Raw genomic sequence first — 18,676 nt, 5'->3', positions numbered from 1 at the left:
GCCTTCAAATAAAGACTACTTTTTGATGACTGTGAACATGAGCTCAAGCTTAAAAAAACAAAACAAAACCCAAATGCTAGCTATAGTATTACATGTATACTTAATTATGAACACAATTAATTATGTGTACTTAATTATTTAGAGGGGTTGGTTCTGGGACAGTTCCAGAAATCTATAAATCTTCTCAAATAAGGAAATCAAATATTTAAATCTCCTGTCCTGAATCCCATCTAGATCTAGTTTTAATGTGAAACTTTTATTTAATTGTAATTCTATTCAAACTGCATTCTCTGGTAATAAGAACAGATCTAGGAAATAATTTGGCAAAAAGAAAGAAATAATTTGGTAATGATGACATTAGGAGGGGAAAGGTAGAATGCTGATTTCCTTCTAAGTACATACAGAAAAGAATATCTTTTTTTTTAACTTTTAGTGGGATGATATAACGGATGCCAAAGTGAACACACATGGAAAGTGATATAAAAATATTAATTAGAAGCAGGCCAAACAATGCTGCTTTCACAAATTGCAGTCAAATTCTTATTCCCTAAATGCACTTTTAAGCATTTTGAAAATCTCACTATTTTATTATGTCAGATGAACTTATTTCAATATTAATGGCCTGAAAGAGAAATTAATCTAAAACTTGTCGGAGATCTCCCCTAAAGGGATACCACTTGAAAAGTTCATGGAGAGAATTCAGTTTCATTGCACCAATTTTTATTCATATATGTAGACAAAGCATATTTGTTTTACTTAATACATGTGTTTCCAAAAACCCAAGTTGGGATTTAAAGCTTTCTGTATTAGTTGGCAGGGCAAGATACAGGCTGAACACCTTTTAGCTCCAAGGCTTTTGCAAAGTTAATTTCCAGAGCTTTGGCAGTGCCTTTGGTGAGTTTCAGTGAGCGGATGCATCCTCTGAATGGGATATTGGTTGTTAGACCAAACTGATTGAGGTCATCTGAAAAAAACCAAGGCAAAGGGGTTATTACATGAGTAGACTTTTAGTTACCTGGGCATCTGATCAATCATTAGTTCAACTATTCTACTTGGAAGGCCAGGTTGACTAAAGATTTTAATACTAATATTTTAAACTATGGAAAGAAAATGCTAAGGTTATTTTAAGCTCATCAGATATAGAAGTTTCTGTACTGTAACTTTTCAGAAATATCAGTCTATGAATTGGGATTGGAATTGATGAATTTATAGCTGTGAAAACTACAAAATCTGAAATTTATAGAAAGACATGTATTTGCTGAAGCAGAAAATAAGGAATCTAAAAACAAATGACTAAAAGCTCATGCTATAAAAACTCTGTTACAGTTTTTACACCATGAAAAAATATTTTCTGGGAAAGCAAAAGGAATTAAAAAACATTTCTACAAGAGCTGCTTTCTTTATAAAGGAGGAATTCCTAGAAGTGGGCTTGAAAATTTGCTTTACCACTCATTCAGTGTCATCTCTCATTGAATATAGTAGTGAGCTTGTAAAGTTCTACTTTCATTCATAATATCTTTGATTTTTCAGGAGTGACAGAAAGGTGAATACCATTAAAACTCAGAAGCAGCTCTAGAGATAGAAACTGTACAGGTTGCCAATCTACCCAATATCTCTTCCATTTTAAAATATGGTTGTGATTATTTTGCCTTTCTTTGTGTGAGGAGAAAGGTTATATGTAAATGTGGATCAATTTCTATTATATTACAATGATGAAAAGCAGCTCTTGGTGTTTTAAAAATTATTATTGTGTTTATCACTATCAGATGTACTTGGCTTATTTTGAACAAACTACTTGGTTCAGTCTTGTTTATGGGCAGGGTAGGGCTTTTAAATGAAGTTTTTGCTAAGGTTTCTTTGTAATATGAACATGAGCTGTTTAACAGCCTAAGGGGAAAGTCAGCTATGTTTAACCCAATGATTTCTAGTGCCTCCGGAAGTAATTTCATAACTGATTTTTATGATTCCTCTGGCATGTTAATCAAAAAAGCAAGAGAGAGAACAACTGCTTGGAATGTAGTTTAGGTTAGATGTTTCATCTGTTCTGAGCCAAATTCATTTCCTGTACTCTCAAGCTTCCCACCAATGAAACTCAGCCCATATGTTTTACGTAAGACATTCACTTACTCAAGTCATTTGGGATTTTGTGGAAGGAGTTATAGAATTTGCCCCTAAAGGTACTAATACATATTTTCTGGAGAATCTGATACTAAATTTCAATATTTTCAACATTTTCCAATGGACAAATACAACATTTATATAAGAATTGGAAGCAACAAATCCTAGTTAGTTTTGTCCAACCTTATAGAATTTTATAAATGTGAATTACTGTTGACTGTTGTTATCGGAACTCACCTGGGTACCCTCCGACAAAGACAGGATCATTTGTATCAGCTGATGTAGATGCAGTGTTTGAACTCTGAGCTCCGACCTGATTCCCGTCCACTTTCAATTCTAGTCGGTGTTTGATTTTGTTTGCAGTCACCTTATGCCACTGGCCATCACACAAGGTTCCAGGGACACCAGCATCATAAGTAGCAGTGAACCGGCCTGCCCCATTATCCACGTGGAACATGAGCTGGGGTCGGGAAAATGAAACAGTTATGAATTGCCTAGTAAGAGTAATGTCTTCCCAGTCCTAAATCTGATAAATTAGCAGCACTGACTGAAGGAAAAATAGAGAACAGGGCCAATAGATCCAAGTAAACACAGTTAAGTCATATCAAAACAAACCTGACAGGAACTTAAATATAAACAAGATCAGTAGGGCTTACAAATCCTCATTTTGCTTCTGGGCATTATGAGTGTATGTGGGTGTATTTGTGGGAGGAAGACCAATAGTCAAGTTATGCTAAGCCTGTAATAAGAATTCTATCATTTGAACATTTGAAATCCATTTGGAAGCCAGATAAGGATTTAGTAGACAGGCAACAGTCATAAAGCTCTTAGCCCTTTCTCTCCCTAGACTGGATAGCACAGATCAAAATGTTTTACTGAAATGCTTCTCAGATTTCTATATACTTGCTAGATCTCTTTGAAATGCTCTGGTATCCACTTGCCACACAACTCTCATCTGTGGCTTCAAGAAGCTGTAGCATATATGGTGGCCACATCCTGGTAAAACATCTTAGCAGGCTGGCTCTCTCTGGTTAAGGCTCCTTAAATTAATTCTGATCATCTGGGAGCAGCTTAGTTAGTAGTGAATTAGCACCAGAAGGAAGCAGCAGGTGCCCTCCCTGCATTTATATACTTTACTATTATATCTTTTATCCATAGATGGATGGGCCCTCAGAGACTATCTAATCCAACCCCCACATTTTCCAGATGAGGAAACTAAGGCATAGGTCAAACAGTAAAAATCAGTGGTGAAATTTGAACACAGGACCACTGAACACTGCACCATCTTTGCACTCTATCAGATAGTTTAAGCTACTTGGGAACATCTTTGTTCTCCATGAACCCAATTTAGTTCCTTGAACACAATAGTCACCTAATGAATATTTTTAATTGGATTCATTCTCTGTGTTCCTGTCTCTTTTTCTATGTTGTGCTACTATTTGTTACAGCAGGAGCTTGGGCCTTTAGGTGAGTTTTCACAAAATCTTAGAGTTGGAATGCACCTCAGGCTGAGTCCAATTAATACTGGATGAGTATTCCCTCTACCGCCTTCCTGACAAGGAGTCATACAACCTTTGCCCAAAGATTTCTAGTGATAGAGCAACCCATCATCTTGTAAGGTAGCTCATTCTACTCCTGATGAGTTTTAAGGATTAAGAAGTTCTTTCTAACAATTATATCTCATTTTATATCTGGTTGGTTGCAATGTTCAGAGAAGGCACTGCTGAAGAATAATCCCTATTTGGCACATAAAATGAGCATGGAGTTTCTTTCCACTTCCTTTCTTCCTTGTATCCCTCCACAGTTAAAATCAGACACAAACAACTCCTCTCAGGTATACAATCACCTAGTCAAGTTACTAAGTATTAAGTACTTACTCTGTGCTAGGCATAGTAAGATTAGGGATACAATGAAAGACAAAACACAAACCCCTAAATCCCACCAATCAAAACCAAGCCAAAGTAACAAACAAAAATTCTTGCCCCCAAGGAATACACAATCTGACCAGGAAGACAATATTAAAACAACTGTTGTTTGTTCATTAGTTCTTTGGTTTTGAAGAGGGCCCCCCACTTCTCCATTCCAATACAATAAACTCCAGTGGTTCCCAAACAGAAAGTCCTCTCTTTTACATTTAGTCATTGGCAACTTGGCCCCTTTATAACTTTCCCATCCTTAAAAAAGGATTTTTTTTTAAAGATCTAGTGCTAGTCTATACTGTGCACAATAGATCTATTGGAAGAATTAAATACATTTAACCTTAAGTCAAATCCAGAAAATGTAGACATTTAGGCAATGAATTAAGACAGGAGCCAGGGGAAAGTTTCTACATTATGAGGTACTCTATTTACATTCAACATAATTAAACTTATCTATAAAGAGGCCTAAAATAGGATTTCCAAAGCATTTTCATGACCATCAGTAATCTGCAATGGTGTCCTGATTGATACCACTCACTTTTTCATCTACCAGTTCAATGCCCATGCCATCCATTTTTTGGCTGCTTATTCCCAGGAGAACACCAGTGGTTCTAGTTGTCCGGAATTCAAACTCCACAAGAAGGTCCAATCCTACTTTGTAGGCTCCAACTATAGAAAGAAAGAGGAAAAGCAATTCTGAGTACAAAGATGCTCACCATGAGGATTTTGCATAATTCATTTAAAATGAACCTGTCATTCAGGTGAAAAAAAAAAAACCAACAAGCATTTATCAAGTATTAACTATGTGCAAGGTGCTAAATATTAGGTACAGGCTGAAGAATGAATGACAAATTCTCTATCCTCAAGGAGCATATAATCTAAAAAGGTCATGGAATATACATGCAAAAACATTATCAAACAAGGCAGAATGTAAAAGAGATGAATACGAACTTCAAAGAATTTTCAGGAAATATGAGGAGAAAACATGCTTAATGGGAGGGAATTAAGAAGTGGTAAACAAAGGGAGAATAGGATTCCAACAAATAGGAATGAGGAGAGAATGTGATAATTATGAGAGAGGTCCTCTGAAAATGCATAGATGAAAGACTGCAGGGTAAGATTGGGAAATAGTTTTTAGTAAAGTTTGACTGGAAGATGAAGGGGAATAATGTGAAAGGAAGTTGCCAAAATGGGTTAGAGACAGATTATGAAGGACATTAGATGGCAGACTAAGTGGTTTTTTCTTATTCTTTAAGCAATGAGGAATTATTGGTGGTTTTTAGTCATGGATTGATGTGGTCAAATCTGTAATACTGTTGACTGTAATACCCACTAACATGTAATCAAGAATCACACGATTATATCTGATCATTCCAGAAATTTCTCCCTTTGGATGCTGATGAAAATTTAAGTAGCATAAGTGTTAATATTATCGTTTTCTAGATGAGGAAGTAGGACAAAGATATAACGTTTTTCTTTCAGTTCGGGCAGGAATAGATGCTGCTTTGGTACCTTTCAATGTCTGAAATTTTGTGAAGTTACTTGCTCTATTTCCATTTGCTAAAGACTAGACTTGAATCCAGATTTTCTGAATCTAAGATCTATATTATTTTAATATAATTAAATTTAGGAAGTGTTAATTAATTTATGTCACTAGAAAACAAAGATAAAAAATTAAACTCTAATAATCCTTAAGACAAGGGACTAACTACATAATTGAGAGAGAGGGGGGATCCAATTAAATTCAATGAGCTTTTATTAAGTGCTTTCCATGTGTTATACTTTGCTAGGAGCTGGGGATACAAGGATAGGAAGATAAGCAATCCCTGCTCTTAGGAAATTTACATTCTACTGGACACAACATCCATATAAGTAAATGCCACATAAGTTAGACTATAAAGGGACAAAGGACTGCCTAAAAAAGTCCTATAAGAGATTTGAGGGAGAGATGATTTTTCTTGGGGGTATGACTGGAGAGAGATCAGGAAAAGGTTTCATGGAAGTAGAAGCATCAATTAAAAAAAAACACATTAGTATGGATAGATTTGGAGAGTTTTTCTAAGATTGAGATGGAGGAGATAATATTTATTCATAAAAACCCTTATCTCAGGGACAGCTGTGTAGCTCAGTGGATTGAGAGCCAGGCCTAGAGACAGGAGGTTCTAGGTTCAAATCTGGCCTCAGACACTTCCCAGCTATGTGAGCCTGGGCAAGTCACTCAACTCCTATTGCCTAGTCCTTACCACTCTTCTGCCTTGGAAGCAATACACATTATTGATTCCAAGATGGAAGGTAAGGTTTAAAAAAAAAACCCTTATCTCTTGTTTTAGAATTGATATTAAACATCAGTTCCAAGGCAGAAGAATAGTAAGGGTTAGGCAGTTGGGGCTAAGTGACTTGCCCAGGGTCACACAATTAAAAAAATGTCTGAAACCACATTTGAACATAGGATCTCCCATCTACAGTCCTAGCTCTCTATCCATGAGCCACCTATCTGACCACCCTCCCCATAGGTATTTAATCAGTGGTTTCAAGAGCATACCTTAATGACTTCAATAAGTTTACCAAATTCCCCAAATGTTGTCTTAATTGGAATAATATACTCTCACAGTATCTAAAATTTTGTGGCTTACACAAACTTTGACAAGTCATATACTACAGAAATCCCCACCAGAAAATTCTTTAGCATTATCCATGTGTATGAAAATCTTAGGAAAGATTCATCAGTCAGTCAATAAGTATTTATTAAATGCCTCCTATGTGCCAGGCACTTCACTAAGGACTGGGGATGCAAAGAAAGGCAAAAATAATCCCGGTTCTCAAGGAGAATATATTCTTATGTGAGAAAAAAACCATAAATAGTTCCAAATAAGACATATGCAGAATGAATGGAGCATAATATAAGAGAATTAGGCATGGGGGTGGGGGAGGAAGGAACATGAGGGGGGGAAGGAATAGACTTGGAAAGTCCTGTTGTGGAGGAAGGAACTTGAACTGAGTCCCAACGGAAGTCAGAAAATCCAAGAGATGGAATTGTAGGGAACCAGCATTCTAGGCTTGGTGTGCAGCCAGTGTAGAGGCAATGAGATGAGCCATAAGAATGTCATGTGCAAGACAATGAAATTAGGGCAATATGAGTAGACTGTAGCATGCATTGCGAGAATAAAGTTTAAGAAGAAGCCAGGTAATTAAGAGCTTTAAAAACCAAACAGAGGAGTTCGCATGAGAACATTTAGGTAATAGGGGGCTACTGGAACTCTTTCAGGAAGAGGATGAAATGATTTGACTCAAGCTTTAGAAAAATCACCTAGGTAGTTCAATGGAAGATGGATTGGAGTAAGGAGACACTAGAGAAAGGGAGATAAAGAAGCTATTTTAATAGTCCAAGCCAGAATCAAAGGAAGTAGGAGAAATGTATCTACCTTACAAGATAGAAGAAGAAAATAAGCCTGACTAGGAATCACATCATTATGAATAGATTTTTAAAAGGTATAATCTAAACATATGCCTCTTCCTCTAGGGCTGCATTTTCCATAAAATAAAAAGTCTCCAAAGAATTGAAAATTAATACCACACAAAGGGCAACAGAGCAGCTTAAATGTAACAGGTGTGAATAGGCCATAACACACGAGACCTTTCAAAGAAGAGCAGAAAGATCACTGGGGAAGTGTATGGATGATAGGAAGCAAAAATGTGTTGGTCCCAAGGGATGGACTGTCTGAGGGCTCCATTTGTATCTTTGTGATGTCAGGCAAGAGGAAGGAAAGTCCTCAAGTGTGTTGCATGAATACCATTGGGCAAACATATGGGAGGATGAAGGAAAAAGGTAAGCAAGATGGGTAGTCTTAGCCAGGTTATGATATACTATGATATGTACTGGTAGAGATAATAATCCAGGAATTAGGAGACTTTTATCAACCAGTATGAAATTCACCTAGATACATATTTACATATATACATATATATACACACTGTAAAAATGGAGATTTGAACCCCAGACTTCAATCCCCAGAAGTCCTTGCCAGTTCCCAGAATTCCCTATAATATCACCTGAATTCCTACCTGTTCCTAGAACAAAAATTGTATTTAAACTGACTCTCTGCCTACTTGGGGGTCTCTCTTACTTGGGGTCTTTCTATTCCGCTTCTAAGCACACATGTCTCTCTACCAGGCAGGAAAGATGTAGGTTGCACATGCTTTTCTTATTTTGTATTTCTTTATTTCTTAATTCTAATAATCTTTAATAAACCTCTAAAAATATAATACTTTTAGTAGAAACTAAACTAATTTAACTGTTACAACATAAATATAAATTATGTATCATACATTTAGACAGTATATGTTATAATACAGTTTGTAGCATGAGAATGTATTCATTGTATATAATACATATATGTTGTTTATGTATATGTATACACATTATAGATATAATATATTTAATATTTAACAAGAAAGAAACCCATTAGCCTCACCTGCTTTGGCAAAACCTGTTCCATCAAAATATGTCCCTTTTTGAGCATTTGCAAAACATGTGCCAACATTGAAGCTGGAGGTTGGATTTTCAAGGTCTGTAGGAGCCTCTGCCATTTTAAGATTCTTCATGCATCCATCAATACTATAGACAACCTAGATTTCAAAACAAATACTTAAAGTGTATACAGGCTTTTACCCTCACCAAGAGACATTATTAGGAGTGAGGAACTATATAAAGGAAATTATCAGTTACTGCTGAGATAATTCTAAAGGCTGGCCTGGTTTAAACCTAGAGGTTTTAGGATGTATATTGAGAGCATTTCGATTACTGTCACCCATGTATTCTGCATCTTGCCTGACATATGTAAGAAGGGGATTCTTTTTTTGAGGGTAAAGATTCTCGCTTTTTTGTTTGTACAGTCCCTCATGTGGTACCTGGCATACAGTCAATATTTAAGAATGGTTTTTGATTAGTTCATTATATGTTTAATTGTCCTTATTGTAATCACTTCCACAATAGTACAAATATGTCAAATAATGACCCATAGGGCTCATATGTCTACTGTTTCCAATAATCTATTTTACTGTAAGTATTATAAATTATATTAATAACAAAGTTTTCAAAATCTTAAAATTATTTTTTGCTATACTTGCAACTAAATAGAACCATCTAAACTTTAAAAATAATAACCTTTTCCCATTTGGATAATGGAATAATAATTCAAGCCAATCGCTTTTTACCACTTTTCTGAATTGGCTACGTTAATTTTGACTTCCATTTTTGATGGCCAAAGATAATGCATTCAGCAGATAATAAATTCATTGCAAAGAAATTAACTCTGGTTTTGAGAAAGAACCCAAAGTCTGCCCATGCATATATGCTGAAAATGTCTAATTAGTACTTGTTTTACATAGCAATACCTTATTTTTGTATAATACTATTAAGTTTAGAAGATCTTTTAACCTATGTTATTCCATTTAAGCTTCCTCAAAAGCCTCTAAAGAAGGATGCCAAAGCTGAAGGACAAGCAAGCATTTGGTCTTGTGGCAGTGTACTCTTTTTATAAATGAAGAGATATAGCCAGAATTTGGATAGTAAGTATCATCCATAATTTGAACCCTGAACCCATGACTTTAAATTCAAGGTGTTTTTTTTTTTTTAATTGGACCACACTGTTATCAACAAAGCATTAACACAATGTCTCCATTTTGTAGAAAAGGACATTGAGGTTTAAGGCAGGTTAATATTTTGCCAAGGTCTACAAAGCTAGTAGATGATTTTGTTTCTAGAATTGTGATTTTTATCAGGCTCCAAATATCTATAAGTGTTCTTGCAATTCATACTCTTAGAACACCAAGATACTAAATGCTGGGGTGTCAAGCTATTAAATGTTCTACTTAGGGTCACAGAGACCTTATGTATTAAAGGCAGGACATGAACCTACTTTTCTACAGGTAATCCCCTGTTGATACAAATGTGAGACCTTGATTGGAATTGGGGGTAGTTGTTCACTTGTTTCAATTATATCTGACTTTTCATTACCCCATTTGGGGTTTTCTTGGAAATGACACTGGAGTGGTTTGCCATTTTCTTCTCCAGCTCATTTTACAGATGAGGAAGCTGAGGCAAACAGGGTTAAGTGATTTGCCCAGGGCCACATAGCTAGTAAGTGATTTAAACTCAGTTCTTCCTTATTAAGATAAGAGGTATGCTATCTACTGTGCCATCTTGCTGGAGAAGAAAAATTTTTTGAGTCTCCACTAGTATACATTATATTTTATTTTATTTTATTGTATTTATTTATTTTTTTAAACCTTTACCTTCCGTCTTGGAGTCAATACTGTATATTGGCTCCAAGGCAGAAGAGTGGTAAGGGCTAGGCAATGGGGGTTGAATGACTTGCCCAGGGTCACACAGCTGAAGTGTCTGAGGCCAGATTTGAATCTAGAACCTCCTGTCTCTTGGCCTGGCTCTCAATCCACTGAGCCACCCAGCTGTCCCCATATAAATTATATTTTAAATAGATTTTTAAACATTTTTTATGGTTTTCTTTTCCAGATTATATATAGATTCAATTTTTAATCAGTTAAATAAGTTTTACAAGAAGTTGAGAAAAGTATTGCTTTACCCCTGTGATGACCAAAGAAAATTCAATGTCCAGATAAAACCCCAATAACACAACAATATTGAAAATCCTTACTGGACCAATTCTTCTTGTTGTGTAGTTAATGGGCAGCCCTCCAACATATAGCATCCCCACAACATCCAGGATATCAGCTTTCTTGGGGCTGGTTGTCTTGTTGGAAGCACCATCAACATATAGGATTCCTTCTTGCTTGGTCCTGAAGATCTTAATCTATTTTTTCAAAGAAGTGTTAAATTAAGTAGTCATATTAGTAAAAATTGGACAGATTCCATATGTACAAAGAGGTAAGAACTGGGAACTTCTGGTCCTCATGATGTTAAAGAGATTTTGTAGGTCAAGTTTCATTCAGATTAAAGAACTGTAGCTGAGATTGTTGAGTTTCTGAGATAGAAAATGCAGCAAGGAAACAGTAGTTGTTTATTTGAAAAAAAAAAAGAGTTAAATAATTTATCATGAACCTCTCTATAGACTCCGTATGATGATAGGGATTTATGTTCATTAAAACAAAACAAAAACACTAATGTAAAATTTTAAAAGTTCATTAATTCAGTTGAGCGAGGGCCAATTAAGTTGGGCCAAACCAACACAATTTCAGAAATGCTACATTACTCTTTTTAATAAGCCACCTCCCTTGCACAATTAATTAACAGCAGAGCCAGTAGAACTGTTCTAGCATTTCCTTGGCAGCTGAATCAAATGGATTGCTAAGAAGCACCAGAAGGAATATGACAGATGATAACATTGAGCTAGTAGGGTCAGTGTTTCTTATATAGAGCAAAGTATGGAGAATAAAAGACTGGTTTGGAAATAAGAAGCCTGGTGCATGAAGAGAGGAAAAGGATACTTTAAGCCCATGAAACGCTGGTCTAAGTTTATAGATGTAATGCAATGGGTCTCAACTTTTTTGCTTATAGCACCATATTCATCTTCTATGAGATAGTTGGGAGACTTATGTAGAATTCAAGGGAACTTAGCACATGCTATTCAAAACAGAGCTAGATCAAGATTTAGGGCAAGAAAGACCTTCAAAAACAAATTCTAGTTTGGAATGAGAGTACCTACCTTCCCCAATTAAAAAAATTCCTTAAGAGTATAACTAAGTATAATTGTTTATTTACTTATCTCAATAATATATCACATTTAAAAGCAATAAATTTAACTGGAGAGAAGAATAAATATTAAATGTTACTTGATGGTCAGTTGTAAGTCAGTAAGCACAAAGAATACATTTCCAAGTTAATAATGTACTTGACCACATTAAAAAAAAATTTTTTAAATGTACACTTCTCCTGCCCTTTTTGCATGGGTTGGAAATTACATGTATAGGTAACTTAATAATGTTAAAACCTGGCATCAAGTGATAAATTGCACTTAAAGTTAAAAAGTGTTTTTTGACAATTTGTGGGGTAGGGTTGGTGTGGGATGAAGTAGGGAAGCTTTACCTTTAAAGTCAAACCCAAGTGTGGAAAAGTTGAGGAGTTATTATTTTTTGGAATTTCTCCCAGTAGAGAGATACTCTAACTGTACTTTCTTTTTCTTTTATATCAGGTAATGTATCTGCAAATTCTATCAACTACATCAATACAATTCAAGCAAAAACAGAATACTAAGATTGTAAAGTGCTTTCTGGACTTTAGATTATACGGGTGAAGGACTAAGTTCTTAGAAGTTGCTCCAAATAATTTTTTTAGAAAGTAGCCTTATTTAAAGTTGGGCTATTGAGAGTTTATATTGAATAAGGAAGCACTTCCCCAGATCACACAAAGAGATATTCAGGATTTCCTGGGAGAGGCCAGCAAATTATTTTGCCTTAATCTCTCTCTCATAGTTCCTCCGACAACCTCCCTCTTTTCCCCTACTGTTAGGGGTAATACCTGGAAGGGTAAAATGGCCACTATTGGAGGAGATCCTCCAAGACTTCAACTAAGTTAGGCATCTCCCCATGTCCCTGCCCTGATACCTTATGCCATTGACCATCATTGATTCTGGTGGAGATCATTGTGCTAGTGTTACCACTCCCAAGATCATAGCTGAAGTAGGGCATGCCATTCTTCAGTTGGACTGTTGCAAAATCAGCATGGTTGATCCGAGCCATGTAAAACATCAAACCCGATTCAGCTTCAGTCCGTATTTCAAATTCAATTGTGAGGCTGCAAACATAAGAATTTTCAAAATCAGAGAAATGTTGTAAGTTTTGAAATTATTGTTGGAAGACCAGGGTGGCTATGCTTAAGTAGCTGATGTTCAAAGCATATTGCTTTCACCCCCCAGTAAGAGAATGCAGTAAGGATTCCTTTTTTCATTTTTAAAATGAGTTGGGGGTGGGTGGGATCCTCTTAATAGAGAATTGGAGAACTAAAGTAGCAGGGTATTGCATAGATCACTGAAGTGATTACTTTTCTTTTCTTTTTTAAAAAATCCTTATATCTTCTCTATTTGAGTTGATACTAAGTTTATTCCAAGAAAGAAGAGCTATAATGGCTAGGCAATTAGGGTTAAGTGATTTGCCCAGGGATCTCCCATCTCCAGGCCTGGCTTTCTCCATCCACTGAGTCACCTAGCTGATCCCTGATTGCTTTCTTTAACATTTTTTTTTCTGTTACAAGGAAGGGCTCTCTCTATATGGGAGGGCTGTAGGGCTGTTCATATGCAGGAAAAAAAAACTCATTTAAAAGGAAAGCATATGAATACAAATTTTAAAAAAGATAAAAACAATAAAACAAAATGGGGGCAGGCTGGAAATCATATTATGGATATCCTACAGATGGGGGAAATTTATATTTTTCCAAGTTGTAGTGCAAATGCTCTTGGGCAGCAAGGATTTAGAGGCCTTACTATGTGAAACAATGATGTTTAATAAACCCACCTTATTTAATTCTTTACTATTTTGTTCTGGGTTACAAAAAAATAAAGAGGTATTGTATTTATTTAACTGGTATGAATATAAATATTCAGTACTTCATTGATCATTTGTCCTTAGAGCCCAAAGGATTAGAATTTTTAAAACAATAATCCTTACAAAATATTGTAGGCAAATAGCATTGAAAAGGACTCTAAAATCAACTTTTAAATACCAATTCAGTGTGGAGAAGTGAGAGAAGTGGGGCATATAGAAAACATCACGTTGGTCAAAATAGATAAAGATCTGAGGACATAGTACACATTGCATCAGATAAAGGAATGGCTTGCCTGTAGTGTGGCTACCAGTGGTTCCCCATCTGGTGGCCTCTTATTTTAATTAATCATTTTTGTTAACTAGGTAACTAGGTAACCTCAGTTTTCAATTCAGTTGCTAACTAGATAAAATCAGTTGTTTTCTAGTTGCAAGATTGTTAGTGCTATTAGCTCAACTTCTGAATTTTGGTACTCTGGAGAAAAGACTACGTTACCCTGCCTTTGTTAGGGCTTGTCTTATTATTGTTGTATAAACACATGTACAACCCATATCATATTACCGGACATCTTGGGGAAAGGAGTGGGGTGGGAGGGTGGGAGAAAACATGGATCACAAAATGTCAGAAAATTACTATTAAAAATTGTACAGAAATGTAATCTGGAAAAAATTTTAAAATAATATTGTTAGGTATCATAATCAGACATACCTGTTTTTAACTTTGGTGTCATCAAAAGCAATTGCAATATGGCTATTTTTTGAAAGTCCAAACTGCTTGCTCCCTATCAGAAGAGCTGGTTTTGTATCTGCAGCACAGGGTCCCTGCGGAACACCAAGATGATGGTAAATGGTGGAACTATGGACTTTGCTACTAAACAAAGAGGCTGTTGTTTCCAATTTGCTTCATGTTTACACGTTTTGTGTCTCTAATTAGAGAGTAAAAGAATAAGGGCAGAGAGCATGTCATATTTCTCATATCTCTTCATATCATTTAACCCAGTTCTGAGTATCCAGTAGGTTCTCCATCAAGACTTACTGATTAGCAACTTAATTTAAAAAAAAAAATTCTCTTCCAAGGAAAAGCGTTTTTATCATAGGAATTCATCTACCTTGTACAATAACATACCTGTTAATGGTCATTATGCATTCCAGTAACACCTGGTCAGAAACTTCATTATTAGAGGTAGAAACAGGAGGCACAGGGAACAATTTCAGAGCTAAAATGCCCTCTTTACCATGCCTTCAAGCCTCCTTGACCATGCTGTGGAGCTTGGGCTGGTACACAGAGAGGAAGGGGAAAGCTATGGAGTAGGTATTCTTTCCTTGCTCACCAATGTAGATACTGGCTCCCTAATCCTTAGCTAATATAATATATATCTAAGTCTATGTGTGTGTATCTATCTATCTATCTATCTATCTATCTATCTATCTATCTATCTATCTATCTATCTATCTCTATCTAAACTTTTACCTTCTATTTTAGAATTGATACTAACTATCCAAGGCAGAAGAGTGGTAAGGGCTAGACAATTTAGTTAAGTGACTTACACAAGGTCACACAGGCAATATCTGAGGCCACATTTGAACCCAGGACTCCTGTCTTCAGGCCTGACTCTCTACCCACTGAGTCACCTCAATGACCTTAGCTAATCTAATATTGCTCCTATTCTTTTAGGATAGATTCATGCTCAAAGATATGACAGTTGCTTGTCCTTTCCCCTCTTGAGTGATGTGACTTTGCAAGCAGAGGAGCAGGATTCTGTCCTGAAGCCTTGACCTGCCCTTGACAGACATGCCCCATCAGACAGTGATTATATTAGCTGCCACCAAGAACGTGCTCTGGACAGAAACATCTTCTAAATCCTTTTGCACTTTGGTCAATATTAAAATGATCTTTGTTTTCAGAAGATATTATTTTCTATGCCCCAAAGGTCATAAAACTGTGCATACCCTTTGATCCTGTAATACCAAAACTGGGTCTGTATCCCAAAGAGATAATAAAAAAGGGGAAAGGAGCTACTAGTACAAAAAATATTTATAGCAGCTCTTTTGATAGTGGCAAAGAATTGGAAATTGAGGGGATGTCCAGAAATTGAAGAATGACTGAACAAATTGTGGTATATGTTGGTGATAGGATGTTATTGTGCCATAAGAATGATAAGCAAGATGATTTCAGAAAAATCTGGAAAGATCTGCATGAACTGATGTGGAGCAAAATAAGAAGAACCTGGAGAACACTGTACACAGTAATAGCAATGTTGTCTGATGATCAAAACTGTGAAAACATGACTACTCTCAGCAATGCAATGATTTGAGATAATACTGAAAGACTTATGACAAGGAATGCTATCCATCACCAGAAAAAGAACTGTTGGAGTTGAATGCATGTGAATCAAAGCATACTATTTTTCATATCAGTGTAGTTATGGTTTTATTTGGGGGTTTTGGTTTTCTATGATTGTGCTCTTAGAACAATGACCAATATGGAAATTTTGCATGAAAATATGTATAGCTCAGAAAAATTTTATTGTCATCTCCTGCTGGGGGAAAGGAGACAGTCTGGATCTTATAATTTTAGAAAATGCATGTGGAAAATTATTATTACATTTAATTGGGAAGATAAAATATCTTTGAATTAAAAAAGAAAAGGAAAAAAGATGTTCTTTAGGAACTTCACTACTAAATAAAATGACAAAATGTGCACCTAGGATATGAGATTAGGTAAATATATATGTTGCTTTATAAACTTTAAGGAGGCATATAAATACTGGCTATTACAAAAATTTCTAAAGAGAAAACAAATGTTTCCCACATTTTTTCTTCCAGTTTTTTTCATTCCTTATTAAACAAAAGCCTGGTCCTTTAGAAAGTCATGGCATATTTAGACTTTGAAGTTAGTGAATTAAACTTGTAAGTTGGTCTATTCAAACACTTAATGGCCTGTTGCTAGGAAACCGAGCACATTCTTAGCCATAACTCACTGTAACTAGATTCACGTCATTGAAGCATCAGCATTCTAGGGTGCTCTTCCAGGGACACAAGACGAATAACTAGCTGGGACTTTTCCTTATCTTGCAGCCCTCACTCTCACAGATAAGCAGATCAGGCTGAAATGATGAAGGTCCTCATTCCCTTCCTTCTCCAACTTATGAGTCTATCCAATGGCAATCCTTAAGAAAAAGCATGCACTTTGACCAACACATCTACATTTGAATCCTGCCCTCCTTCACTATGATTGGTCCTAACCTCTGACTACATGCTGACTCAGAAGGGATGGCAGGAAAGCAGGATTCAGCAATACCTGCATGCCAGTTTGTCCTTTCCTGTAGACTGTGTCTCAGTTGTGACTCATTCCAACATGGGGATTTTCGATTTGAAAAGGAAAATTTTTTCCCCTCCTCTCTATCTCTCCCCCTTCTCTCTTTTTTCTTTTCTTAAGCTAGGCTGAACAGAAAGCAATAGGAGGTAAAATGCTTTAAGTAGTATGAAAATGCTTTTCAGTAACTCTTTAATGTTTATACATCCCCGCCCCCATTAGATGGCTTGTTTTGGGGGCTGGCTATAAAAAGACAAACTGTGGCAACAATCCACACTGATATTCAATGAGCGTGGCTGGAAATGTTATTCATCTGCACTAATGAACCCCATTTGGGATGAATATACAGCACCTTCCCTAAGATACAGTGACTAACTGCAAAAAATAACAGATGGAAAAGTCTTAGTAGTTTTCTATCTCAGCCACCAATATTACAAATGGAACTGGGGGCTGGGGCACCAGTGCTATCCATTCACATGCTTGAGACATCTCCATTGCCAAGGAAAATAGCCCCAATAATCCATATACCTTTTCACCCTGCTAAGGTCATCTCTGTAAAATCTGTAATAGATTCCTGCCTGGAGTGAGTGAATCCAGGAGAGGGCAGAACTTGATTAAACTGCTCCAAAGTCTCTCAGCAATGACACAGATTCACTCTTCTCTTTGAAAAGGGGATGATTGAAAAAGTCAGGTATGAATGAGGAATTAGGGAATAAAAGGGAGGCTGAAGGAATATCACTAAGAAGCCATTTTGATGCTGCTGCCACCCTCTTAGACTTAAAGACTGTAACTTTAAATTGAAAGGTAATTATGACCTTCTTTGCTACTACAACACCAACAAGAAAGACAATGATATCTGTAGTATTATAGAAAACATTTACGATATGTGTCCTAGAGAGCACCTGTACCTTCACACACCAGGCCACCTGGGTGCTGGAGCCTATAAAAACTGGGCTTGAACACGTGTCCCTCAGCATGAGAGGAGTGTATTGTGTTTTCTATGAAACAGGAAGCTAGCTGATCCTGACCTAAAGGCCACTCCCTTTCTCCAGGGAAAAAGGCACTCTTGAATAATCCTGTTCCTCCCTGGAAAAGGGCAGGGTTTTAAATAGATCATAGGGACTCAGGTACTCTTACCCAGGGGCTAGCCAATTTAGAAAACAACCACCACCATTTAAAAAAAGAACTGTTTCAGTATAATTGGTTTTCTTTTTAGTTCTGTGCATTTTTATTATAGGAGTTTAAAAAGTGTCATTCTGACAAAGGGTTCACAGGTTTCACCAGAATGCCAAAGGGATCTAGGACCAACACCCCCCCAACAAACTTAGAATCCACGATTTAGGCAGTTCCCACAGATGATGGAAAGTCTGAAAGTAGTTGTCACCGAGGCAAAAGATGACAGGAACCCCGTGGGCTTGACTTCTGTCACCAGTTGGCCCCAGAAGCAGGAAATAACATGAGGCGGAAGCAGTGGTTCATGAAACACTTCTCAGATTAGGCAAGGTCAGAGAAGATAAATAATGGCAACCGACAACAGGTAATTTCTAAGGGTTACTGCCAAAGTAGGAAACTGAACCACTTTGGTTTTGTGTCTCCCTAACCTCAATCACCAAGGATGACTCCTGCAAGCTGTTTACTGTTTGTAACAGGAGTCTAAACAATGAAGTGGCCATGAGTTTTTATAAATCTGCTTTTATCTCCTTTGAGTGTCCCCCTTCTACTTTCTTCTACTTTACTCCCCCACATTACAGATGGGGTCTGTGGAGCACTCACTTTACGGTAGCAATGTGTAATATTATTAGGGTTAGAG

At 36.5% G+C, this 18,676-nt stretch overlaps 1 protein-coding gene across 1 annotated transcript in view; it reads right to left on the bottom strand.

The window, feature by feature from the left end:
* Positions 1-703: 703 nt before the first annotated feature.
* The window catches only part of LAMA2 (laminin subunit alpha 2), a 923,420-nt gene continuing 905,447 nt past the window's right edge, over positions 704-18,676 (bottom strand). Inside the window, exons 57-63 of the mRNA XM_056818751.1 lie at positions 14,260-14,372; positions 12,618-12,807; positions 10,712-10,867; positions 8,510-8,663; positions 4,576-4,706; positions 2,356-2,578; positions 704-964 (exon numbers count right to left, since the gene is read on the bottom strand). Of these exons, the coding sequence (XP_056674729.1) occupies positions 807-964; positions 2,356-2,578; positions 4,576-4,706; positions 8,510-8,663; positions 10,712-10,867; positions 12,618-12,807; positions 14,260-14,372 (1,125 nt within the window). The 3' untranslated portion in view covers positions 704-806. The remainder of the gene's footprint in view (positions 965-2,355; positions 2,579-4,575; positions 4,707-8,509; positions 8,664-10,711; positions 10,868-12,617; positions 12,808-14,259; positions 14,373-18,676) is intronic.

The sequence above is a fragment of the Monodelphis domestica genome, chromosome 2, assembly GCF_027887165.1.
Source record: "Monodelphis domestica isolate mMonDom1 chromosome 2, mMonDom1.pri, whole genome shotgun sequence".
NCBI classification, from domain to species: Eukaryota; Metazoa; Chordata; class Mammalia; order Didelphimorphia; family Didelphidae; genus Monodelphis; species Monodelphis domestica.
Note: the sequence above shows the minus strand (reverse complement) of the source record. Positions and strands in the feature narration are given on the sequence as shown.